Source organism: Mobula hypostoma, chromosome 12 (genome assembly GCF_963921235.1).
Source record: "Mobula hypostoma chromosome 12, sMobHyp1.1, whole genome shotgun sequence".
Classification (NCBI taxonomy): Eukaryota; Metazoa; Chordata; class Chondrichthyes; order Myliobatiformes; family Myliobatidae; genus Mobula; species Mobula hypostoma.
In genome coordinates, this window is record NC_086108.1 from 2,490,345 (window position 1) to 2,517,609 (window position 27,265).

Sequence of the window (27,265 nt, forward strand, 5' to 3'; positions counted from 1 at the left end):
GCCTTGTGAAATGGAGCTTTCTTGAGATGCCTCGTCCAGTAATAGTATTTGACGCAGTGTAATTGATTTAATTTTACATGAGGTATTAAGCAATTCTTGGAGGTGGTGTAGGATTTAAAATCTTCCTTTCTCTGAGGCATTTTATCCTGGAAATGTAATAGCAATTTTGTCTGAGTGGTTGGGGGGAGGGGGTGTGTGCAAGAGGAATGCTAAATTCTACAGTGTTAACATCATTTGGTCTGAATGTTGGTTTTAAAGATTGTTTTGAATGCCTGACTATATTTGTCACTGAGTGTTACAGCAATGTGTAAAATACTGCTGAGCTAATTCATCTTGGTATATTTCTTATTGCATGAAACATCTTTATTTGCCATGAACAGCTGGAATGAGGCCTAATCCAACTCACTTGCTTCAACCATATTTGCTCACTTCAGACAAAGGAAATGCAACAGACTGATATACTTAGATGCCAGGGTACATGATTTGAAATGTTCATCAAAATATAACGTGGTAAAAATTTGAGACTATTTCTCAATTAGGTTGGAGCAGTTCTACCCGCTGCTCTGGGCTTTGTGTCTGCGGACCCTTCGACGTTTACTGGGCCATGAGTTAAACTGACACTGTGGCCTGTGGCCTGCTCCAGCTGCTCTGGGCTTTGTGTCTGCGGGCCCCATGATATTTACTCTGTGATGAGCTGAACAGAGGCGGTGCCCTGCTCTGAGCTTCACATCTGAGGACTCACTTTTTGCACTAAATGCTACGGGCTTTATTTTATTGTTTGCATGATTTGTTTCTTTTTCTCTCTGTACATTAGGTGATTGATCTCAAGGTTCTATAAATGTATACATACTTTGATTTTTAATATGCTCTGAACTTTGACCACTGAAATAAATTGTTCATTCTATCAGATTATTTTATTTATTGCATGTACATTGAAACAGACAGTGAAATGGGTCATTGGTGTTAATAACCATCACACCTAAGGATGTGCTGCAGGCATCCCTCAAGTGTCCTTATTTAGAGAATCAGCACAGAATAGGCCTTTTTGGCCCTTCGAGCTGTGCTGCCTCAACGACCCCAGACAACCCTAATTTAACCCTAGCCTATTCACGGGACAATATACAATGACCAATTGACCAACCAGTATGTCTTCAGGCTGTAGGAGGAAACCTGCGGACCAGAGAGGGAATATCTGCGCATTCTATTGGGAGGACTTATGAGATTCCTTACAGAGAACGCTGGAATTTCTTAATGCATGTATGCATTTCTAAATGACAATAAAAGAGGACTGAGTGTTCTCATAATGTCAAAAATCTAAATCTAATTGAATTCAGAGCACTGGCATCCCAAGCTGTAATAGTGTGGTGCCATCCGCTACACTGCGTGTTGCCGCACATTTTGTCACCAGATGGTATGCCCACGATGCTTGGCCAAACAACACAGAACACAGCAAGCAATGAACAACAACAGCAAAACAAGCCCCTTTTCCTCCCTCCCTCCCTCCCTCCCTCCCACCCACACACATGGACAGTCCTCCAACTCCATGACAGGTTTCCAGGCTTCGGTCATTGGGCTTCGACTTCTGCTCTTACGATCGACCTTCAATATCGATCCCCCTTTGACAGCTTTGATCCAGCTTTGACAGAACCCCGAACTCTGGATGTGTCAAATGACTGGCCCTCCTGCCTTCTCGCATCCATTCCCAGGGCCCACCAACCTGGGATGGTCCGATATGTGCAGATGTCCTTCGTCATTAGCCTTTGAGTGTGGAGCAGAAATGTAAACTCTGAATTTAGAACTCCACGTCATTGGCATTCATACATGGAGTGGAGGCCTGACCCCTTACTCCACATTCTTAACCCTAAACTCTAATCTCTAACTCCTATGGCTGTCCCTAAAACCATCCTGATGAACTTCAACAAAGCAACTAAGACCAAGCCTCAATCTCGACAGGGACCAAGACTCACCGTCTTCTTGACCGCTTATGGCTGAGTGTTGACATCTGCTGCTTATTTCTGTTGTAAGCCCTTATCAGCACACTTATCTGAGCAAGCCAAAATGAACTTGCTTGATCTCTTCAGGGTGTTGTAGTACTTGGGGTTCTTCTCAGCTGACATCATTTGATAAGAAGGATCAGCTTTATTTACCACACGTCCGTTGAAATATTCAGTGAATTGCATCAACGACCAACACAGTCGGAGGATGTGCTGTCAGTCAACCCACAAGTGTTGCTATGTTTTGGCGCCAGCAATGCATGTCCATTGCTCGTTAACCCTAATCCATAGGGTTTTGGATTAGCAGAGAAGGAGTGCCGGGTTACGTGGGGGGCGGGGGGGGGGGATGTGGGTGCTGACAGACCAAGCCCTGAGACACCAAGCAAGGTCATTTGATTCCAAATAACTGGTTTATTGATCATTATAAAATGTCTCTCCGATGCTTCCTGCTCCTTCCCTTCCCTTTTTCCCAACCATGATTCCTCTGTCAGTCCATAATAGAAACCCCTAACAGAAATAGTGCAATACATAAAATTACTAAAGTACTGTACAAAGGTCTTAGGCACCCTAGCTCTATATGTGTGGCTAAGACTTTTGCACAATACTGCATGTCTTATGATCTTTTTACCCAAGTAAACCTCTAATAATCTGTTCCCTAACTCAGTATAGTCTCCTTTTCTGTGTATCCTTTTTAAAGCTTTTGGTTGACAATATCAACCACAGATTTGCATGGTTCTCTTCTGATAACTCCCTAAACAAACATATTGAAATAGACGCTATCTACAAACCCCGAAGAACCAAAGAAATGCGAGCCAGTAGAAGTCAGGTCAACTGAAGGGGTAGCCAGTCAGAACCGAGGCAAGCAAATGGGGGTGGGGGAGGCCTATATAAACAGAGAGAAGCACCAACAACTGTACACTAAGGATGTCACCTTGACTGGTGATGAAATGTTTGCAAGCTAATTGCCAAGTTCAGTGAACACCTCAAGATCAAATGCCTCAAACTGAGTTGCCAATATTCTCCACCTTCCTAACAACAATCTATCAACCACACATTTGAAGTTAACAGATGATGTGAAATCCATTGTTTTGTATCTATAACTCCTTCCATAAATTTACTATACTTGTGTGTAGTATGGAAACGGGCTCTTTGGATCATCTTGTTCATGCTCACTGTGTTGCCCAGCTAGTGAGTCCCATCTACTCAGGCAGCATCTATGGACAACAGAAAACAGTCAACGTTTTAGGCTGAGTTCCTTCAGCAGGAGCCCTGATGAAGGGTCTCTGCCTGAAACATCAATTGTTTACGCTTTTCCATAGATGTTGCTTGGCTGACTGAGTTCCTTCAGCAATTTGATGTCCAGCATCTACAGATTTTCTCATGTTAGTGAGACCCATCTGCCTGTCTAGATGTATTGCCTGACTCAGTCCATGACAGGCTTTTTGTTTGGCTCATCCCCCATGTCCTAGCTTCTCTAGACCATAGAAATGATTTCTCCCCATTTACCCAAGCATTCCCACTTCAGCTTCAATTAAAATACCCCATGGCTTTTGACATTCCCAAGAAGAGAATCGTAGACAGATGCACTATTGAAAATGGGGCCCTCCTACCTACTGAGTCAAAGATTCAAAGTACATTTATTATCAAAGTATGTATACAGAATACAACTCCGAGATTCGTCCTCCCGCAAACAGCCACAAAACAAAGAAACATCATGAAACCTGTTCAAGAAAACATCAAACACCCAACAGGAAAAAAGATCAAATTGTGCAAATGATAAAAAGCAGCGAACCGCACACAGAATATCAAACATCAAACCAGTAGTATTCAGGGTAGTGTAGTTCAGTTCAGCACCACACTGCTAGCCGATGCAGGCTACAGAGCCATTCTTTGCTGAAGTGCCTTAGTTCACTTCAATCGCCCCGATCAAACCACTCAAAAACAGCAAAAAAAAAGCAACCAGCATACAGAGATGCATGCAACACGAACCTCAAAGTCCCCTAAGACGAGTCCTGGGTCTTTGCCAATCAATCCTGGCAACGTAGATCCCAAGACTGCTGCACTTTGCTCTGACAAAAGCTAGTGAGAGAGAAAGACTAGTCAAATGCAAGCAGAAGGCATTGAACACCTGCCTGTCCTCATTGACTTCACCCTTGCTCGATGCCTTCGCTGGCGAGAAGCAATGGAGTCGATCACGGGCGTACCCCCTCGATGTTTCTTGCTGATTGAGGCAATGGGTCAATCATGGGCTCCAGGCTTCCAGCACTCACCAAACTCCCTCAGAGACAGCAAAGCACCAGACCACTCAGTCAGCCCAAAACCACACCATCGAAATATAAATCGCAGCTTCCACTGACATGCAGCTTAATAGCAGAATCATATTTGAAAGAAGAAGTAGTAAAAGCAGTAGTTTCGTAAGCAGGACATTGCTGTTGATCGTATTGTTCGCTGGCGCCATCTTGAGTCTGCACTGATCGTCGGCCATCTATTTGCACTAAACCAAAATGATTTTTATTCTCAGTACATTCCCATTGACTTAGATTATTATCACTCACTTACAAACAAGAGACAATTTATAACAGCCAATTAACTGTCCAACCGGCAGAATGATAAGAAATCCACACCGTCACAGAGAGCATGCAGACTCCACACAGATGATACCCAAGGTCAGGATTGACTACCTCTGCTGCTGAATCAGAATCAGGTTTAATATCACTGGCGTACATCATGAAACTTCTTGTTTTGCAGTAGCAGGATAATGAAATACATAATTTTTTTTAGATTATGAGAACACTCAGTCCTCTTTTATTGTCATTTAGAAATGCATACATGCATTAAGAAATGATACAATGTTTCTTCGGAGTGATATCACAGAAAACAGGACAAACCAAAGACTAACACTGACAGAACCACATAATTATAACATATAGTTACAGCTGTGCAAAGCAATACCATAATTTGATGAAGAACAAATCATGGGCACGGTAAATAAAGTCTCAAAAGTCCCCAAGTCGATCGAGTCCCCGGTAGCAGGCGGCAGAAGTCTATGCATATATGTGTGTGTGTGTGTGTGATGGACGTTGCCTTTCTAAGGCATCACTTCTGGAGGCTGTCCTGGATGCTATGGAAGCTAGTACCCATGATGGAGCTGACTAAGTTTACAACTCTCTGCAGCTTACTTGGACCTTGTGCAGTGCCCCCCACCCCCACCCCCCCCCCCCATTCCAGGCAGTGATGCAGCCCGTTGCAATCCTCTCCACAGTACATCTGTAGAAATAAGTAATGCAAAAAGAGAGGGGGTGAGATACTGAGATAGTGTTCATGGGATCATTGTCCATTCATAAATGAATGGTGGAGGGGAAGAAGCTGTCCCTGAATCGTTGAGTGCCTGACTTGAGGTTTCTGTACCACCATCTTGATGGTAGCGATGAGAAGAGGGCATGTCTAGGGTAGTGGGGGTAAAGAAGGATACAGCCTTTTTGAGGCATCGGCTTTTGTGACTGCCCCATCACCTGAATGTTTATAATCTCTCGTAGTTTAACCCTTGGCATATAGGGATCATTCTTCTAAATGTATGCAGTTATTTCTTCAAAGATGTTCTATCCTTCACCGAATTGTGTCCTCCAGGTATAGCTACCTGGGATTTTGAGTCACTGTGACATCACCCACTTTTACGTTCATGAGATCAGACACAGGAGCAGAGTTGGGCCATTTGGCCCATCGAGTGTGCTCTGCCATTCCATCATGGCTGATTTATTATCTCCATTCTCCTACATTCTCCCCTAACCTTTGACATCCTGACTAAGCAAGAACCTATTGACTTCCGCTTTGATAATTTAGTTTTTTAAGCCAAAGATGCTGTATGGGTCCATTAGCAGCCTGAGCATTAGAAGCTAAGGAAGGAAATGAGTTGCAGTTTTGCTTCAAATTGTAGGGCATAGAACATCACTCTCAAGAGCGGTCCCTTCAGCCCACAATGTCTGTGCTGTCTAATGTCAATTTGACCTCCATCTCCTGTCCATTTGTATTGACACTCCTATTCTAAGGCTCTCCTTCTATCCACTAGCCTGCAGGTCACCCTTGGGTAAGGTGTAGCACCTGCTTAGCCCCGCCACCACCGATCAGAGTCACGTGAGGCTATGAGGGCAGGTGGTACATATCACGCGTCCTGGTTATCTGATCAGTAGCGCCAGGCAGAATCTCTGAAGAATATTGATAATGACTGGGGGTCACCCATCTTGTAAAGACACTGTCCAGAAGAAGGCAATGGCAAACACTTCAACAGAAAAATTTGCCAGGAGCAATCATGGTCTTGGAAAGCCCAGGATTGCAAACGTCACACGAAATGAACCACAGTCCAGTTTATTATCATCAGCATTTCTCAGCGGCAGTACAATGCAATACATGAGAATATAGAAATAAATAAATTACAGTAAGTATATGTGTATTACATAGATTAAAAATAGTGCAAAAATAGAAATATATTAAAAATTGAGGTGGTGTTCATGGGTTCATTATCCATTTAGAAATTATACGGCAGAGGGGAATTGCACCAGGGACTTGATTGATTTGGCTTGTCACAACAATTCATGTCCTCATCATTCAGTGGCATTGTGGGGGAAATTAGACCAAGTTGTTCCAGGAACAGCAATTGGGCTCTCCTGATCCATTAAGATCAACCTCTTTCAAACAACCTGCCACACATAACTTTCTAAATCCCCTCTAGTACTGAACCACAGTTCTTCCACACAAACTATCTCCAACTGATTCTCGTCTTGACCCTTTATCACATGCCTGGGCAGTGTTTGGTAGAATTGCAGAATGATGTTACAGACTGCTTGTTCTACTCCCCATTAAGGAGGAGGCTACGTAGCACCCACGCCAGGACCAACAGACTTTAAACCCCAGTAAGGCTGATCAACACCTCCACCCACTAACCCATTCCTCCACACCTGCAACCACCACTACTTTATCAGCTCCTGTCAGAGTCACCGAATGTACAGACACTCTTGAGCCTACCGTCACATTATGGACATACAATCATTCTATATATCTTTGATAATTTGTATCTCTCTGAAGAAATAATCCTTATGAGAAAAGACTAAATTAATCTTGGTTATTATTCTAATTGGTCTGTTGACATTTTTAATTTTATTTAGAGACATAGCGAGTTAACCCTGAGTCCGCCCACCTCCAGAGCCACAAAATCCCGGAACCCTGAAGGTGCGCTAGTCTTCTAGGCCGCGTCCTTGGTATATCGAAGTCAGCGTGTAAGTCCAGGTCAAGGTCTTCAAAAGAACCCTGAAAGGGGAAAATAGAAATAGAGCTGTTTCCGAAGATGCAAGCTAAGAGTCGCTGTTAGGTGCCATCGTCCTTCTGAGCTCCTTCCTAAGTTGCATGTGTTCGTGTTCAAAAAATGATGATTTTTGTCACTGATAGTTGGCAAGAAATAAGCCATAAGACAATTCAGAACTGTTTTGCTCACTGCGGTTTCAAGCATTCAAGCTTGGAGATGCCAGAAAATTCTGGAAATGAAAATGAAACTATTTCATTACATCAACAAGTTAAGAACAATGATGAATTTGAATGTAACAATAATCATCTTGAATGTTACAATGAAAGTGAAGATTTGGAAGGATGCAGTTGTCAAAAGCATTGTATGAAGGCAATCCATATCTGCATTGATTTTGTTCATTTAATGTAAAGTCTCTCAAATGAACACAGCAGTGTACACTGGAACAATTCCTTACTCAATAGCAATTAGGAACTAACACAGTTTTATAATACTGTAGTAGTATTGATAGTGTTCTAATTTGCTCTGTAGTTCATTTAGATGCATAATTCATTACTCAGTTAAATGGTAGTTTGTCTTTTTTTTAAATACCTTTTTAACTATTTCCATGGAACTTCAGCTAATTGTGGCAGTCATTTAATTGGGCCAAAATGTACTGGTCCTGATGTGTCCCAATTAACCGGAATCTACTGTATTACAAACCTCAAGGGGCCAAGAATTCAGCCCTGTGAAATCCCATTGATGACTACCTTTCAGTTGTCGAAGGAACCATGAACTATTCTCCTTTGCTTCAATTTTGGATCCAGTTTGCCACATACCATTGGGTCCCAGAGACTTTTACATTTTTTACCCACCTTTGTCAAAAGTTTGCAAAGGTTCAAAAACTAAACTTTAAGAAAGCACTATTTGATGACCTGGGGCATTTAAAGGTTGCACACTTAGCACAATGACCAGTGTACTGTCCTCTCTGGCTTCGACTGAGGTGAAACTCATGATGTAAAAGACTTAACGATTTGTGTTGTTGGAGGTATAGTTCAAAGTAAATACATTATCAAAGTACAATTATATCACCATATACAACCCTGAGATTCATTTTCTTGTAGGAATACTCAATAAGTCTATAGAATAATAATCATTAAAAAAATCAATGAAAGATCACCAGAGTGCAGAAAACAACAAACTTGCAAATACAGAAGAAATAATAATACTAAGCATTAAATATCAAGAACATGAGATGAAGAGTCCTTGAAAGTAAGTTCTTTGGTTGTGGGAAAGTTTCAATGATGGGGCAAGTGAAGTTCCCTTTGGTTCAAGAGCCTGATGGCTGAGGGGTAATAACGGTTCCTGAACCTGGTGGTGTGAGTCCTGAGGCTCCTGTACCTTCTTCCTGATGGCAGCAGTGAGAAGAGAGCACATTCTGGATGGTGGCGGTCCCTGATGATGGATGCTGTTTTCATGCGACAGCATCCTATGTAGATGTGCTCAATGGTGGGGAGGGCTTTACCCATGATGGACAGGCTGTATCCACTACCTTTTGTAGGACTTTATGTTCAAGGGCATTTGTGTTTCCATATCAGGTTGTGATGCACCCAGACTTCTCAGTTTTGGAGTGGAAGGTAGGGGGCACAGTATTTTTAAAAATGTATGTGAGACTAATGTTAATGTGATGTGTCTCATTCCTTGTAGGCAAGTGAGCAGGATATCCTGAAGGCTGTGATTAAATGGGCTGAACACCAACTGGCGAAACGTCTGTCTGATGAGGGTGAGTTGTGTGCAGGAGTATTGAGAGAGGTGGAGACTCGCTAGCTACATGCATTGGTCTTTTCATACCAAATCTATAGAATCCATGATGGATCTACTGCACCTCTATAGAATTGTATGTATCTGCCTTTCTTGACCCATTCTGCAATTACACCAGTTCCCCTTAATCCCAACCTTGGCAGATCTGCTCCATTACAGTTGTGTGTTTTTTTTTTGCCCAAGCTTTCAGTCAGCTGTACCAGTACAGGTGTCCCCTGCTTTCCGAACGTTCTCTTTACGACATTTCGCTTTTACGAAAAAAGACACTCACTTTAAATTTGTGTTTACCCTGAGAAAGACTACCATGACCATGAAGTCTTGCGTGGGCAAGTGTGTGCGTATGCGTGACATGCGAATGCGTGTACGTGCTAATGCGTGCTGATTTTTTTCAACAAATCGATTTTGGCTCAAACTTCCTGATTCTGTTAAGTGAAACTACACTGTACATACATTATTTCTATTTTATATAGGCTGTGTATTTATCATATCATTCCTGCTTTTACTGTATGTTAGTGTTATTTTAGGTTTTATGTGCTATTTGGTATGATTTGGTAGGTTATTTTTTGGGTCTGGGAACGCTCAAAAAATTTTCCCATATAAATTAATGGTAATTGCTTCTACACTTTACGCCATTTTGGCACGAATGGTTTCATAGGAATGCTCTACATTTGGATAGCAGGGGAAACCTGCATTAATTTGTGGCTGCATGTGAAATACCAGTGGTTATCTCGACTATACCTCTTCCCACTGTATCTCCTTTAAAAAAAATGTAATTCCCTTTTCTCAGTTTCTTCGCCTCCTCCGCATTTCTTTCTGGGATGCGGCTTTCCAATCCAGGACATCAGAGATGTCCTCCTCCTTTTAAAGAACAGGGTTTCCCTCCCTCTACTGTTGATGCTGCCCTTTCCGCTGCTGTAATAGTGATAAGAGTCCCTCTTGTCCTTACCTCCACATCCAACAGACTATCTCCCTCAACTTCTGCCATCTCCAAAGGGATCCTACCGCTAAACATGTCTTTACCTGCCCCCTTCTGCTTTCCACAGGGATTGCTCTTCGTAATTCCCTTGTCCATTCATTCCTCCCCACTAATCTCTGCCCGGCACTTATCCCTTTCAACTGGCCAAAGTGCTACAACTGCTCATTCAGCTCCTCTCTCACCTCCATTTAGGGCCCCAAACAGTCCTTCCAGGTGAGGCAACACTTCACCTTTGAAGCTGCTGGGATTGTCTATTGTGTCTGGTGCTCCCAATATGGCTTCCTCTGCGGTAGTAAAACCCATTATAAATAGGAGGACAGCTTCATCAAACACCTCTGCACCATCCGCCGCAAGCGGAACTTCCCAGTGGCCAAACATTTTAATTCCCATTCCCATTCTGACACATCAATCTATGGCCTCCTCCTCTGCCAAGATGAGGCCACCCTCAGGGTGGAGGAGCAACACCTTATATTCCATCTGGGTAGCCTCCAACCTGATGGTATTCCTAAAGCTAAACAAATCTCCCAGTGCCCACCCACCTTCCTCTATTCCCCACTCTGACATTTCACTTCTTCCCCCTGGATCCCCCTCCTTCCCCTTCTCCTGTTGTCCACTCTCCTATCTTATCAGATTCCTTCTTCTCCAGCCCTTGACCTTTCCCACACACCTGGCTTCACCTATCACCTTCTGGCTAGCCTCTCTCCCCTTCCCCCAACCTTTTTATTCCGGCATCTTCCCCCTTCCTTCTCAGTGCTGAAGAAGGGTCTCTGCCTGAAACGTCAACTGTTTACTCTTTTCCAGAGATGCTGCCTGACCTGCTGAGTTCCTCCAGCGTTTTGTGTGGGTTGCCTTGGATTTCCAGCCTCTGCAGACTTTCTTGTGTTTGTGATCTATAGAACTGTATGCATCTGTCTTTCTCAGCCCAGTCTGCAATCCCATCGACCACCTCCCCTGGAGCAGAGGGCAGGGATTCAGATTCCTGGATCATTGGGACCTTTTTTGGGGCAGGTGTGACCTGTACAAAAAGGACGGGTTGCACTTGAATCCCAAGGGGACCAATATCCTGACGGGGAGGTTTGCTAAGGCTATTGGAGGGAATTTAAACTAGAATTGCTGGGGGGTGGGAACTGAACTGAAGTGACGGAGGGAGTGGAGGTTGGCTCACATATAGAGAAAGCTTGGAGACAGTGTGAGAGGGAGGATAGGCAGGTGGTAGAGAAGAGTGCGCTCAGACCAATGATTTAAGATGTGTCTATTTTAATGCAAGGAGTATTATGAACAAAGTGGATGAGCTAGAGCGTGGATCAGTACTTGGAGCTATGATGTTGTGGCCATTACAGAGACTTGGATGGCCCAGGGGCAGGAATGGTTACTTTGAGTGCCAGGCTTTAGATGTTTCAGAAAAGACAGGGAGGGAGGCAAACGAGGTGGGGGCGTGGCACTGCTGATCAGAGATAGTGTCACAGCTGCAGAAAAAGAGGAAGTCATGGAGGGGTTGTCTACGAAGTCTCTGTGGGTGGAAGTTAGGAACAGGAAAGGGTCAGTAACTTTACTGGGTGTTTTTTATAGACCACCCAATAGTAACAGGGATATCGAGGAGCCGATAGGGAGACAGATTCTGGAAAGGTGTAATAATAACAGGGTTATTAACAGGGTGGGAGATTTTAATTTCCCAAATATCGATTGGCACATCCCTAGAGCAAGGGGTTTAGATGGGGTGGAGTTCGTTAGGTGTGTTTAAGAAGGTTTCTTGACACAATATGTAGATAAGACTACAAGGGGAGAGGCTGTACTTGATCTAGTATTGGGAAATGAACCTGGTCAGGTGTCAGAGCTCTCAGTGGGAGAACATATTGCAGATAGTGATCACAATTCTATCTCCTTTACCAGAGCATTGGAGAGGGATAGGAACAGACAAGTTAGGAAGACGTTTATTGGAGTTAGAGGAAATATGAGGCTATCAGGCAGGAACATGGAAGCAAAAATTGGAAACAGATGTTCTCAGGGAGACGTACGGAAGAAAGGTGGCAAATGTTCAGAGTATATTTGCGTGGGGTTCTGCATAGGTATGTTCCAAAGAAACAGGGAAAGGATGGTAGGGTACAGGAACTGTGGTGTCCGGAGGCTGTTGTAAATCTAGTCAAGAAGAAAAGAAGAGCTCACGAAAGGTTCAAAAAACTAGGTAATGATAGAGATCTGGAAGATAATAAGGCTAGCAAGAAGGAGCTCAAGAATGAAATTAGAAAGCTAGAAAAGGCCATGAGAAGGCCTTGGAGGACAGGATTAAGGAAAACACCAAGGCATTACACAGGTATGTGAAGAGCAAGAAGGTAAGACGTGAGGGAAGAGGACCAATCAAGTGTGACAGTGGAAAAGTGTGTATGGAACCGGAGGAAATAGCGGAGGTACTTAATGAGTACTTTGCTTCAGCATTCACTGCAGAGGACGATCTTGGCAATTGTAGGGATGACTTACAACAGACTGAAAAGCTTGAACATGTAGATATTAAGGAAGAGGATGTGCTGGAGCTTTTGGAAAGCATCAAGTTGGATAAGTCACTGGGACCAGACGAGTTGTACCCCAGGCTACTGTGGGAGGCGAGTGAGGAGATTGCTGAGCCTCTGGCAGTGATCTTTGCATCATCGATGGGGACAGGAGAGGTTCTGGAGGATTGGAGGGTTGCGAATGTTGTTCCCTTATTCAAGAAAGGGCGTAGAGATAGCCCAGGAAATTATAAACCAGTGAGTCTTACTTCAGTGGTTGGTAAGTTGATAGAGAGGATCCTGACAGGCAGGATTTATGAACGTTTGGAGAGGCATAATCTGATTAGGGATAGTCAGCATGGCTTTGTCAAAGGCAGGTCGTGCCTTATGAGCCTGATTGAATTTTTTGAGGATGTGACTTAAACACATTGATGAAGGTAGAGCAGTAGATGTAGTGTATACGGATTTCAACAAGGCATTTGATAAGGTACCACGCGAGGCTTATTGAGAAAGTAAGGCGGTATGGGATCCAAGGGGACATTGCTTTGTGGATCCAGAACTGGCTTGCCCACAGAAGGCAAAGAGTGGTTGTAGATGGGTCATATTCTGCATGGAGGTTGGTGACCAGTGGTGTGCCTCAGGGATCTGTTCTGGGACCCCTACTCTTCATGATTTTTATAAATGACCTGGATGAGGAAGTGGAGGGATGGGTTAGTAAATTTGCTGATGACAGAAAGGTTGGGGGTGTTGTGGATAGTGTGGAGGGCTGTCAGAGGTTACAGCAGGGCATTAATAGGATGCAAAACTAGGCTGAGAAGTGGCAAATGGAGTTCAACCCAGATTTTAGTAGGTCAATGATGATGGCAGAATATAGTATTAATGGTAAGACTCTTGACAGTGTGGAGGATCAGAGGGATCTTGGGGTCTGAGTCCATAGGACACTCAAAGCTGCTGCGCAGGTTGACTCTGTGGTTAAGAAGGCATACAGTGCTCAGGCCTTCGTCAATCGTGCGATTGAGTTTAACAGCCGAGAGGTAATGTTACAGCTATATAGGACCCTGGTCAGACCCCACTTGGAGTACTGTGCTCATTTCTGGTCGCCTCACTATAGGAAGGATGTGGAAACCATAGAGAGGGTGCAGAGGAGAATTACAAGGATTGTTGCCTGGTTTGGGAAGCATGCCTTGTGGGAATAGGTTGAGTGAACTCGGCCTTTTCTCCTTGGAGCGACAGAGGATGAGAGGTGACCTGATTAAGGTGTATAAGATGATGAGAGGCATTGATAGTGTGGATAGTGTGGCTTTTTCCCAGAGCTGAAATGGTTAGCACGAGAGGGCACAGTTTTAAGGTGCTTGGAAGTATGTACAGAGGAGATGTCAGGGGTAGGTTTTTTTACGTAGAGAGTGGTGAGAGTGTTTAATGGTCTACCGGCAACGATGGTGGAGTTGGAAACGATGGGGTCTTTTAAGAGACTCCTGGATAGGTACATGGAGCTTAGAAAAATAGAGGGTTTTGTGGGCTGAAAGGCCTGTATTCTGCTGTAGCATTTCTGTGTTTCTATGTGAAAAACCTTGTGGTGTAATCAAGATCTTAATTAATAATTCAATGTGGAAATAATCTGATGGTCATTATCTACTTTGTATATAAAGTGTAGCAGTGAACAGTGAAGTACCACAGGATAAACTGCAGAACATTAACCACTTGGCACCACATCATTGAGTTTGTTAAACATATCTGATAATCTCCTACAGATCTCCTCCTTGAAAACGGTGATTCAGGGCACAATTTGTGGCAGCTTTGACAATAGTGATTCGGGGCCAGCTGGTGGCGCAAAGACATCAGCACCAGGCTCTGAAACGGAGGTTCCCAGGTTCGAACCCAGCCAGGTCCGCTCCTGAGTACGCTTTCCATCCGTGCCAGGTTGAGTGTCGTGATTGCAACTCAACCTTGTAAAATAAAGGGAAAAATACTGCGAAATGTCTATGTGAGGAGTGGCGTGCTGCACAGTCTCTCTCCCTCACTGCATGCCTTGTAAAGGCATGAAAAAGACATCGTCGCGCCAACATCACGCACGCAGGCAGACGCACACGCCAAAAAAAAGAAAATAGTGATTCGACCACAATCTGTGGGAATTGGTGATGATATCTCCTCCTCATTGACGATCAACAGTAGCGCATCTTCCACTGCTCTGCTCACTCTATACCCATGACCTTTGTGGCTAGGTTTTGCTCAAATACCATAAATTTGCTGATGATACAACTATTGTTGGTAATATCTCAGATGGAAATGAAAGGGCATACAGGAGCAAGATATACTAGTTATTTGAGTGTTGTCGCAGCAACAACCTTGTACTCAATGTCAGTAAGAGCAAAAAGCTGATTCTGGACTTCAGGAACAGTAAGATGAGGGATTATGAACCAATTCTGATAGTGGGATCAGAAGTGAGCGATTTCAAGTTTCTGCATATCAAGAACTTTGAGGATCTAATCTGGTCCCAGCATACTGATGCAGCTATAAAGAAGGCAAGACAGCGGATGTATTTCATTCGGAGTTTGAAGAGATTTGGTTTGTCAGCAAAAACACTTGAAAACTTCTGTAGATATACCATGGAGAGCATTCTGACAGGCTGCATCATTGTCTGGAATGGGGAGGTGGGGGAGGGTGCTACTACACAGGATTGAAAAAAGCTAAAGAAAAGTTGTAAAATTAGTTAGCTCTATATTGGATACTAGCCTCCATAGTATCCAAGACATCTTCAAGGAGCAGTGCCTCAGAAAGGTGACATCCATTATTAAAGACTCCCCCATCACTCAGGTGCCCTCTTCTCATTGTTACTGTTAGGAAGGAAGTACAGAAGCCTGAAGGCACACATTCAGCAATTCAGGAAAAGCTTCTACCCCTCTGCCATACGATTCCTAAATGGACATTGAACCCATGAGCACTACCTCACTTTTTTAAAATACATATTACTTAGGTTTTTGTACTACTTTAAATCTTTTATGTATATATGATATATATACAGTGGCGTGCAAAAGTTTGGGTGCCCCGGTCAAAATTTCTGTTACTGTGAATAGTTAAGTGAGTAGAAGATAGACTGATCTCCAAAAGTCATAAAGTTAAAGATGAAACATTCTTTTCGACATTTTAAGCAAAATTAATGTATTATTTTTGTTTTGTACAATTTTAGAGTGAAAAAAAGAAAAGGAGCACTGTGCAAAAGTTTGGGCATCCCAAGAGATTTGAGTTCTCAGATAACTTTTACCAAGGTCTCAGACCTTAATTAGCTTGTTAGGGCTATGGCTTATACATAGTCATTGTTAGGAAAGGCCAGGTGATGCAAATTTCAAAGCTTTATAAATACCCTGACTCCTCAAACCTTGTCCCAACAATCAGCAGCCATGGGCTCCTCTAAGCAGCTGCCTAACACTCTGAAAATTAAAATAAATGATGCCCACAAAGCAGGAGAAGGCAATAAGAAGATAGCAAAGCGTTTTCAGGTAGCCGTTTCTTCAGTTTGTAATGTAATTAAGAAATGGCAGTTAACAGGAATGGTGGAGGTCAAGTTGAGGTCTGGAAGACCAAGAGAACTTTCCGAGAGAACTGCTCGTAGGATTGCTAGAAAGGCAAATCAAAACCCCCGTTTGACTGCAAAAGACCTTCAGGAAGATTTAGCAGACTCTGGAGTGGTGGTGCACTGTTCTACTGTGCAGCGACACCTGCACAAATATGACCTTCATGGAAGAGTCATCAGAAGAAATCATTTCCTGCGTCCTCACCACAAAATTCAGCATCAGAAGTTTGCAAAGGAACATCTAAACAAGGCTGATGCATTTTGGAAACAAGTCCTGTGGACTGATGAAGTTGAAATAGAACTTTTTGGCTGCAATCAGCAAAGGTATGTTTGGAGAAAAAAGGGTGCAGAATTTCATGAAAAGAGCACCTCTCCGACTGTAAAGCACAGGGGTGGATCGATCATGCTTTGGGCTTGTGTTGCAGCCAGTGGCACAGGGAACATTTCACTGGTAGAGGGAAGAATTAATTCAATTAAATACCAGCAAATTCTGGAAGCAAACATCACACTGTCTGTAAAAAAGCTGAAGATGAAAAGAGGATGGCTTCTACAACAGGATAATGATCCTAAACACACCTCAAAATCCACAATGGACTACCTCAAGAGGCGCAAGCTGAAGGTTTTGCCATGGCCCTCACAGTCCCCCGACCTAAACTCATTGAAAATCTGTGGATAGACCTCAAAAGAGCAGTGCATGCAAGACCGCCCAAGAATCTCACAGAACTAGAAGCCTTTTGCAAGGAAGAATGGGCGAAAATCCCCCAAACAAGAATTGAAAGACTCTTAGCTGGCTACAGAAAGTGTTTACAAGCTGTGATACTTGCCAAAGGGAGTGTAACTAAGTACTGTTATGCAGGGTGCCCATTTGGGCCCTTTTCCTTTTTCGTTATTTTGAAAGTGTAAAAGATGGAAATAAAAAAGTAATCTTGCTTAAAATATTAAAGAAATATGCCATCTCTAACTTTATGCCTTTTGGAAATCAGTTCATCTTTTACTCGCTTAGCTATTCACAGTAACAGAAATTTTGACCAGGAGTGCCCAAACTTCTGCATGCCATTGTATATTAGTGTAATTGATTTATTTTTTTCATTCTATATTATCTTGTATTGTATTGTACTGCTGCTGCTAAGTTAACAAATTTCACAACACGTGCTGGTGATAATAAACCTGAGCAATACAGACAAAATGTTGAAGGAACTCAGCAGGCCAGGCAGCATCTAGGAAAAAAGTACAGTTGATGTTTCAGGCTGAAATCCTTCGGCAGGACTGGACAAAAAAAGCTGAGGAGTAGGTTTAAAAGATGTGGGGAGGGGAAAGGGAAACACAAAGTGACAGGTGAAACCTGGAGGGGGAAGGATGAAGTAAAGAGCTGGGAAGTTGACTGGTGAAAGAGACCAAAGGCCGTGGAAGAAAGAAAAAGTGGGAGGGGCACCAGAGGGAGGCGATGGGCAGGCAAGGTGATAAGGTGAGAGAGGGAAAAAGGGATGGGAAATGGTGAAGTGGGGGTGGGGGGGCATTACCAGAAGTATGAGAAATCGATGTTCATGCCACCAGGTTGGAGGCTACCCAAACGGAATATAAGGTGTTGCTCCTCCACCTGGAGTGTAGCCTCATCACGATAATGGAGGAGGCTATGAATGGACATATCAGATAGGAATGGTAAGTGGAATTAAAATAGGTGGCCACTGGGAGATCCCGCTTTTTTCTGGCAGATGGAGCGTAGGTGACTGGCGAAGCTGTCTCCCAATCTTACGTCAGGTCTCACCGATATACTGGAGGCCACACTGGGGGCACTGATCACATTATATGAACCCAACAGACACACAGGTGAGGTGTCGCTTCTACTGGAAGGACTGTTTAAGACCCTGAATGGTAGTGAGGGAGGAGATATAGGGGCAGGTGTAGCACTTGTTCCACGTGCAAGAATGAGTACCAGGAGGGATGAATGGATAAGGGAGTCATGTAGGGAGCGAGCCCTGTGGAAAGCAGATATGGGGGGGAGGGGTGGGAAAGTTGTGCTTGGTGGTGGGATCTTGTTGGGGTGGCAGAAGTTTTGGAGAATCATGTGTTGGACACAGAGGCTGGTGGGGTGGTAGGTGAGGACAAGAGGAACCCTATCCCTAGTAGGGTGGCGTGAGGATGGGATAAGAGCAGACATGCATGAAGTGGAAGAGATGCAGTGTCTGTTGGGGTCATGTACTGTGTTTGTGCTCCCGGTGTGGCCTCCTGTACATTGGTGAGACCCGACGTTAATTGGGAGACCACTTCATCGAGCACCTACACTCTGTCCGCCAGAAAAAGCGGGATCTCCCAATGGCCATCCATTTTAATTCCACTTCCCATTCCCATTCCGATATGTCCATCTATGGCCTCCTCCACTGTTGTGGTGAGGCCACACTTAGGCTGGAGGAATGACGCCTTATATTCTGCTTGGATAGTCCCCAACCTGATGCATGAACATCAATTTCTCAAACTTACGGTAATGTCCCCACCACCCCCTCTTCACTATTTCCCATCCCCTTTTCCCTCCCTCATGTTATCTGCTTGCCCACCCATCGCCTCCCTCCCTCCCCCTTCTTTTATCCATGGCTTTCTGTCTCTTTCACCGTCCCAGTTCTTCACTTCATCCCTCCCCCTCCAGGTTTCACCTGTTACCTTGTGTTTCTCTCTCTCTCCCCCCCCCACCTCAATGATTAGCCATTTGATCCGTGAGGCCAAGCAGAAAAAAGGTGACCTAACAGTTGTCTGGTTAGACCTCGCGAACTCCTACAGGTCTATTCCACATGACCTCATCCTAGAAGGACTCGACCACTTCTATATCCCAGTGGCTATTCGAGACATGATCACCAGCTACCTAGGAGGATTCAAACTCAGATTTACAACAGCCCATTTCACAACTAGTTGGCAGGCCCTCCAGAAGGGGATTCCAACAGGGTGCACCACCTCCCCCATCCTATTTATTATGGGAATGAACCTCCTATTATCAGCAGCAGAAGATGTAACCCGTGGCCTGACGCTGGAGTCGGGCATTGTTCAGCCGGCTCTACGAGGGTTCATGGACGACATCACTATAACAACTGTGTTACATGTCCAAGCAAGATGGGTATTGGAAACCCTGGGTAATGTAGCCACTTGGGCGAGGATGTCTTTCAAGGCCAAGTAGTCCAGGTGCATGGTGATGAGAAAGGGCAAAGTTACTAGCAAGTTTAGCCTCCAAGTTCCGGGTGAGGTCATCCCTTTCATCGAAGATAATCCGATAAAACGTTTGGGGAAGTAGTTTAATGTGTCACTGACAGATGGGGCCAATGTCACCAATGCTGTGAAGCAGACAGACGAATGGTTGAAGAAGATCGACAAATTCAGACTTCTGGGTAAATTCAAGACCTGGCTGTACCAATACAGCCTTCTGCCCAGGCTTCTCTGGCTCTTCACACTTTATGAGATCCCCTGACTGCCGTAGAGGGCATCAAGAGGAAAACCAACAAGCACCTGCGGAGATGGTTGGGAGTTCCCCCAAGCTTCTCTTCAGTGGGCCTCTACATTCGTTCTGGGCAACTGCAGCTTCCCCTGTCATCTGTTGTGGAGGAATTCAAGGTGGCAAAATACAGAGCTTTATTAAGCTTGGGAGATTCCAATGACGTCTTGGTAAAGCAAGCAGGTGTTACAACCAGATCTGGGTGCAAGTGGGCAGCCAACGCAGCTGTGGAGGAGGCAGTGTGTTCTCTGAAGCTGCGAGATATCAGTGGCAACCCCTGCATCGGGTGGCAAGACCTCGGCTCAGTTCACTTCCAGCAGTGGGGAAACGCAAGCATAAGGAACAAGCGAGACATGGTATAGGCGTCCGTGAGGAAGTGAAGCAGATGTCAAAGGCAGTGTGTTACATACTCCGTAACTGGGTTGCCAAACCAGCAGAAATGGATCACTTAGTTGGAGTCAGGTTTAACAGAAACTAATAAAGTTTTATTAAAGAAATAAGTAACACAGTACTCTGATCGTAAAGATATAAATGCAACAGGATAAAACACACATGTAAACAGGACTAGGGTAATAGGAATCAATCAAGCTCTATCGCAGTCTAGGGGTAAAATGATCAGTCTCGAGTGATGCAGAGTTCAGTTCATCTTAGTGCAGTTTGCAGTAATCGCTGTTGTGCCATTGGAGAGAGAGAGAGAGTGCAAATTTTGATTCAAACAGACCTTTGTTCTTCACAGTTAGCTTTCGGGTGAACCCTGTTATGTCTTCTGTGGTCACCGACTGTGACCCCTGCGTTCTGGATACGACCGTTCTTCCGCGGTGAACCCGGCACCCAGGCAAGGGCGGACACACACACCAGGTTCCCGCTGATCGTACCTTTTCACCCTGTGCGTCTATGGTCAGTTCCCGCGACCAGACCTCCAAACACGCACCAACTTGTGGGGGCACACCGCTCTTCCAGGGTCTCGTTATCTCGTGATCTCGTGGTGTGTGTCGTGCCTTAGCAAACCTGTTCTTTTTATCCCTCTGCTGGGGTATCGCCTGTCCATCAAACTTCAAACAGTTCAGGTTCAAAGCAACCGGTCTGTCAATATTCTGAAATGTGTTTCTTTCTCGTTAATCTCTTTCTTCTCTCTCATTAGCATTTTGAATGTTTCTCCATTATCTCACTCATCTCTGTCATCAGCATCAATCTTCTGATAACTTGGTTTGTCGTCACACCCCTATCCTTCAAAGGATTTTTACCGGGGTAAAAATTATAGGCATGAATATATTATTAGATACATACTAATATACAGGGTCATCAGCTATTCGGCTAATACAGAGAACTTAAAGTTGTCAACACCTTGACAGACAGTCAGCAATTACATTTTCCGGTCCTTTTATATGTTTTATTTTAATATCAAGTCCCTCTAAGACCAGGCTCCAACTGAGTAACCTTTTGTTTTTATCCTTCATAGTGACCAAAAACACTAATGGGTTATGATCAGTGTAAACTCTCAGTGGTTTCCGTACCGGACAAATATAGCAAAGGTCGTCCCACGCAAACTTAGCATTCTTTGGCAAGAGCTTAGTAAGAGGGAGGGTAATATCTGCCAAGTTTTTTGCAAAACTTCCGATAGTACCCCACCATCCCCAAGAACCTTCTCAGGGCTCTCTTGTCTGTCGGGGTGGGGACTTCAGAGACAGCCCGCACCTTAGCCTGCATCGGTGCCAGCTGCCCCGTCCTACCACAAATCCCATATAAGTGACCGTCGTGTGGCCGAATTCACTTTTTGCGAGGTTCACTGTCAGGCTGGCTTCAAACAGCTTTTTAAACAGTTCCTCTACTGCCACAATGTGCCCCTCCCACGTGTCACTCCAGACCACTAAATCGTCAATATACGCTTCTGCGTTCCTTAGCCCTTTTGTCACTGAATTAATCATCCTATAGGGGTATTGCTTACTAGGCTGACCTGATGTGACAACAACACCATGTCCCGGCTCTTTGCATCGCCTCGGGACATCCGGACATAACGTCTGCGTGCCAGTTAGTTAGCTTTATCAGCGGCTCGCTCTGTTCAGGGGTTATGTGAGAGAACTCATCAGCAAAGTTGGCCAAAACAATAGAGTTCTCCCATCTGGTCGGCACCATACTTATCTTTCCAAAATGGGTTTTCCCCTTATCAGGTGGCACCCTAGCCTCATTAATTTTCGTGATAAGACCAACTAGATCTGTTTTCTGATCGTGGTAAGCTTTAAACATGTTAATAACTTGTAACTGTGTGAGCTCACGTCTACAATAGTCAATAGCATCCTTCCTCCTGTGCGGCCAGTAAAACTCTTTCATGATTCTATCGACTGTTTTCTTCACCCCAAAATGTCCACCGAGGGGTATCTTGTGGGCCAGGTTACAAATCTCATCCCCATAAATTTTCGGTACTACCACCTGGTGTACCACCCCCCATTCCTCATCTGCGGGCACAGTACGTGGTTTCCATTTCCTTATTAGTACTCCCTCCTTCACATAATAGCCCACTGGCTCCCTTTTTAATTCTGCTTCAGAGAGAGCTGCCTCCGCCAAAACCATCAGCTCCTCGTCTCGCTCCTGTGCCTGTATAAATTCCTTCCTTGCTAATGATAAGTCTACCTCAACTTCCGTTTCACTACGCCCCTTCTCACTTTCTAACCCCTCCTGGTACAAGGCTGGTAAAAACGTCTCAGCTAAATCTACATTCGCTTCGTCAGCCTTTCTGGACATGCGCCGAGTCACTGCGCAAACGGGATAAACCTGTGAGTCCATGGGCGGGGCCTCAATGCTGGCAGGCTGGCTTGTCAATCTTACTGCTGAGAACACATTTCCGCCGGCGAGGTCATTACCGAGTAAGACCTCCTCGTCATCCATAAGTAGTTCATGCCTCACCCCGATTGTGACCGGTCCGGAGACCAAGTCGCTTTTTAGATGTATCTGGTGCAAAGGTACTGCTTCAGTCCCTTTCCCAATGCCTTTTATCACCCTGACCTCCCCAGTCTGGGTCTCTGAGCTAAAGTCTAACACACTCTTTAAGATCAATGACTGACAAGCTCCAGTGTCTCTCCAGATCCGTACTGGAACCGGGTTTAACCCCTTCTTCACCGACACCAATCCGACCGAGATAAACTTCTCGCGCTCTTCCTGAACTTTATCAGATCTCTTCTCCCCTGGCGGTTTGTTTGCCAGCTCAGTACAGCCAGTCAGAACCGTCGTTTTTCCTTTCCCTGTCTCCTTCTTTGGGGCAAAGCACCTGGACGCAAAGTGTCTGGCTTTCCCACAATTATAGCATACGACCCCAGGAGACTTCTTACCAAACTGTTCCCGATCTTCCTTATCCTTCTCACTAGTCCCCGGCTTACTTTCTGACTTTTCTGGCGGACTCTCTCCGCCCTCTTGACTACCCTTCTGGTAGCTTTTACTGGGGGTAAACTTCGCTTTGTGCGTTAACGCGTATTCATCCGCTAACTTAGCAGTTGCGGCTAAGGTTTCTGCCTCTCTCTCATCTAGATAGGGCCTCATACCTTCAGGGACACAACCTTTAAACTGCTCAATCAGTATTAGCTTTAGCAGTCTGTCATAATCCCCACTGACCCCTTTCGAGGTGCACCAATGCTCACAATATGTCTGCATCTCACGGGCAAACTCTAAATACGTGCAGCCCCACTGCTTCCTCACATTCCGGAACTTCTGCCCGTATGCCTCCGGGACCAACTCATAAATCCCGAGTATCGCCTTTTCCACCACATCATACCTCTGGGCATCTTCTGCAGACAATGCCGAGTAAGCTTGCTGGGCTTTTCCTTTAAGTACGCTCTGAAGCAAAACAGCCCACTTATCCCTCGGCCAGTCCTGACTTGCAGCGACTTTTTCAAAATGGAGAAAGTACCGATCAACATTGGCCTCCTCAAATGGGGGAACCAGCCTAACCTCCTGGGTCGCCCTGAACCCTCCACCTTGGTTCGGCATGGGCCCCTGCGCTAGCGTCATCCTTGACTTTTCCAGCTCAAATTCCCTTTCCTTCTGTTTCTCTCTCTCTCTTGTCGCTCTAACTGCCTCTCTCTCTCTTGCCGTTCTAACTGTTTCTCTTCTTGTTCTAGCTGCCTTACCCGGAACTCGTGCTCGAGTCTCAATTTTTCTATCTGCAGCTGCACCGCTTCTCCACCAGGTTTTCCTATAGATACCACCTCCAGCTCCCCTTGGGGAAACACACCTCTTGATACATAATGCTGTATGATAGATCTGTGCATCTCTGCCCTCCTCATTGTCGACTTCCCCTTAAAAAGATTCAGCTGTTTGGCCACAGTTGCCAATTCTGATTTCCTGGCATCCTCTAATGCCTCCAAGGTTGGCGCCTTTAGAAATTCCTCAATCTTCATTTCTGCTGTTTGCCCTTCCTTTCTTTCGGGAATTTTAACCCAATCAATTTACCCGGTCCCAAATTTGGCGTTCAAAATCCCGGACGGGATCTCCACTTACCTTACGTACCCCGTAACTGGGTTGCCAAACCAGCAGAAATGGACCACTTAGTTCGAGTCAGGTTTAACAGAAACCAATAAAGTTTTATTAAAGAAATAAGTAACACAGTACTCTAATCGTAAGGATATAAATGCAACAAGTTAGCAATGATAAAACACACATGTAAAACAGAACTAGGGTAATAGGAATCAATCAAGCTCTATCGCAGTCTGGGGGTAAAATGATCAGTCTCGAGTGACGCAGAGTTCAGTTCAGCTTAGTGCAGTTCGCAGTAATCGCTGTTGTGCCGTTGGAGAGAGAGAGAGAGAATGCAAATTTTGATTCAAACAGACCTTTGATGTTCTTCACAGGTAGCTTTCGGGCGACCCCTTTTATGTCTTCTGTGGTCACCGACTGTGACCCCTCCGTTCCGGATACGACCGTTCTTCCGCAGTGAACCCGGCACCCAGGCAAGGGCGGACACACACACCAGGTTCCCGCCGATCGTACCTTTTCACCCTGTGCGTCTATGGTCGGTTCCCGCGACCAAACCTACAAACTCCACCAACTTGTGAGGGCACACCGCTCTTCCAGGGTCTCGTTATTTTGTGATCTCGTGGTGTGTGTCGTGCCTTAGTGAACCTGTTCTTTTTATCCCCCTGCTGGGGTATCGCCTGTCCATCAAACTTCAAACAGTTCAGGTTCAAAGCAACCGGTCTGTCAATATTCTGAAATGTGTTTCTTTCTCGTTAATCTCTCTCTTCTCTCTTATTAACATTTTAAATGTTTCTCCATTGTCTCACTTCTCTCTCTCATCAGCATCAATCTTCTGATAACTTGGTTTGTCGTCACAAGTGGAACAAGGGTCCCAGGGTGCATGGACAAAATGGGATCTCCCTAAGTGCAAGATCTTATGGTGAGAGTTATGGAGGCTGGAGCCCCTCCGTATTTCCTTCCTCTTATGATCCGTGTATAACACCCTTCCTTCACCATTACATCTGTACACATGGGGGATGAGAGAGGACCCAAACTATAAGCTCTGTGGTCAAGAGGGGACACAGGCTCATATACTGTCTGAGTGTAAAACATCTCTAACTCAAGGACGGTATAGGTGGCGCCATGATAAGGTGCTTCTGGCTCTTGCTGACACACTAGAGTGGGAGAGATGCAAGAAGAGGACAGCTGGCACAGATTTGAGGAAGGCCATCACCTTCATCAAAGAGGGAGCCAGGCCTTTCGTAACCAAACAACCAAAGCCCAATCTGCTGCTAACAGCCAGGTTCTGGGAGATGAGGGTCGATGTGGGAAGGAGATTGTAGTTCCCGGGTGTGATGCACACAACCCTACGCCTGGACATTGTACTGTGGTCAACCAAAGACAAGAAAATAATTCTGGTTGAGCTGACTGTGCTGTGGGAAGAGGCCCACGAGATAAAGGCCTTGAAGTACCAGCCCTTAGTGCAGGAGTGTAAAGACAAGGGATGGCAGGCATGGTTGTTCCCTGTGGAGATCGGCTGCAGAGGTTTCCCAGCCAAATCAGCATGGCTGTTGTTGTCAGATCTGGGCCTGGACGAAAGGAGCAAAAAACAAGCAACTCGTAGGATGGGGGAAGAGGCAGAACGAGCCTCTTGTTGGATTTGGAGTAGGCGAGAGGAGGGGAGCTGAAGCCAGGAGCAGATGGGCAGTGATTTGGCCACCACTGCTGGCCCACCAACTGGAGAGTGTCGTGGTTAAGGTTCGAAACACTCGGTGAAGGTTGGGAACCACCTGATGACATCTGCTCCTGGCTGAAGGCTACAGTTACCTTATACGGTAACTGGAGAATGCACCCTAACAGGTGTATGTAACAAGTAATCTCTGGTATGTATCAGTGGCTTCCAGGAAAGACTGGATGGTAACCGAGGAAGGTTGGTGACACTGGAGAGACAGCTGACCTCCAGGAAAGACTGGCACCGGCTCACAAGGCTAGCAACCTTGTGGGCAGCGCTCACAAGAGGGCACCACTCAAGTTATGACTGAACACGAAGAGCAATACCCCCAGAGTCTCCGGAGAGCGGGGGAGGATGAGAGACTCAACAGGATGGTCATACTGGCAATGGCCAGGACAGGAAACACGACCACGAGGAAACTAAAGCAAACAACACTGACCAAAGAGGAATTCACAGTAAGGTGTCATTGTGGGAAAGTCTGCAAAAACATCAATCAGAGAGCTCAAGATACACGGGAGCAGGTCTAGATGTGGATCAATGGTGACCCAAGTGCAGCACATGAACTTAGTGTCCGGTGAGACGGAGGAGAATTCCAGCCAGGAAGCACCCCACAGAGCTGAAGATCTCTCTGTACTTGAGTCGCCTCAGCACCAAACAACAGACCAAGTGAGTTCCTCTTCGGCTACCCCAATCCATTCGTCAAGGAAAGACGGGATCAAATGGCCTAGATCGTCAGACAACGTCGCCTGGATGCAGTTCAATGATGATCTAGACAGCATCCTGGAAGTTGCCTTAGCAGGTCCAGTACACAGAAAGGTCAACTCACTCACAGCCATAGCGTACAAACTCGCTAAGGAACGATTTGGCCCAATGGAGCAGAGAAGCCAGCCCGAGTTACCGCGGCAACCAAATAGGAGGGAAGCGGAGATTCGTTGCTTGAGAGGCGAATTAAAGGCGCTCAACAAGAGGTTTAAAACCAGCTCACCGGCCGAAAAAGAAGGTATCAAGGACATAACCAGTATGCTGCGGGAAAAGCTGTGCAAACTCCGGAGGGCGGAACATCTGCGACAGCAAAGAAGGAAGAAAGAGAACAGGCAAGTGCAGTTTGTGAGAGATCCATTCAGCTTCACCAGGACTCCTCTCGGCCAACAAAAATTTGGTATACTATTCAGCTTGAAGACAGAGGTAGAGGAGTTCCTGCGGGAGGCACACAGCGATCCACGGAGCGGTCAGGGAGTAGGAACCAATCGGCCTGTGCGTAGACTGGAAAATCCATCAATTGAGCTGAATGTGAAGGAGCCTACATGGCAGGAAATCCAGGACATCATCCGGAAAGCTAAAGCATCAGCTGCCCCAGGCCCAAGCGGCATACCTGATAAAGCCTAAAACTTCGGAGGCTGTGGAAGATCATGAGAAAGAGCTGGGCCAAAGGTACTATTCCATCAAGTTGGTGTCGGAGAGCTGATCAGAGCTCGAAATTTTCAGATGACTCAGAGTC

The 27,265-nt window shown here is 45.3% G+C and overlaps 1 protein-coding gene across 3 annotated transcripts in view; it reads left to right on the top strand.

The window, feature by feature from the left end:
* Positions 1–27,265, top strand: part of LOC134354564 (BTB/POZ domain-containing protein 7-like) — a 176,273-nt gene that overhangs the window by 74,442 nt on the left and 74,566 nt on the right. For all 3 annotated transcript variants that reach the window (XM_063063489.1, XM_063063491.1, XM_063063490.1), the window contains exon 5: positions 8,974–9,049. In XM_063063489.1, the coding sequence (XP_062919559.1) occupies positions 8,974–9,049 (76 nt within the window). The remainder of the gene's footprint in view (positions 1–8,973; positions 9,050–27,265) is intronic.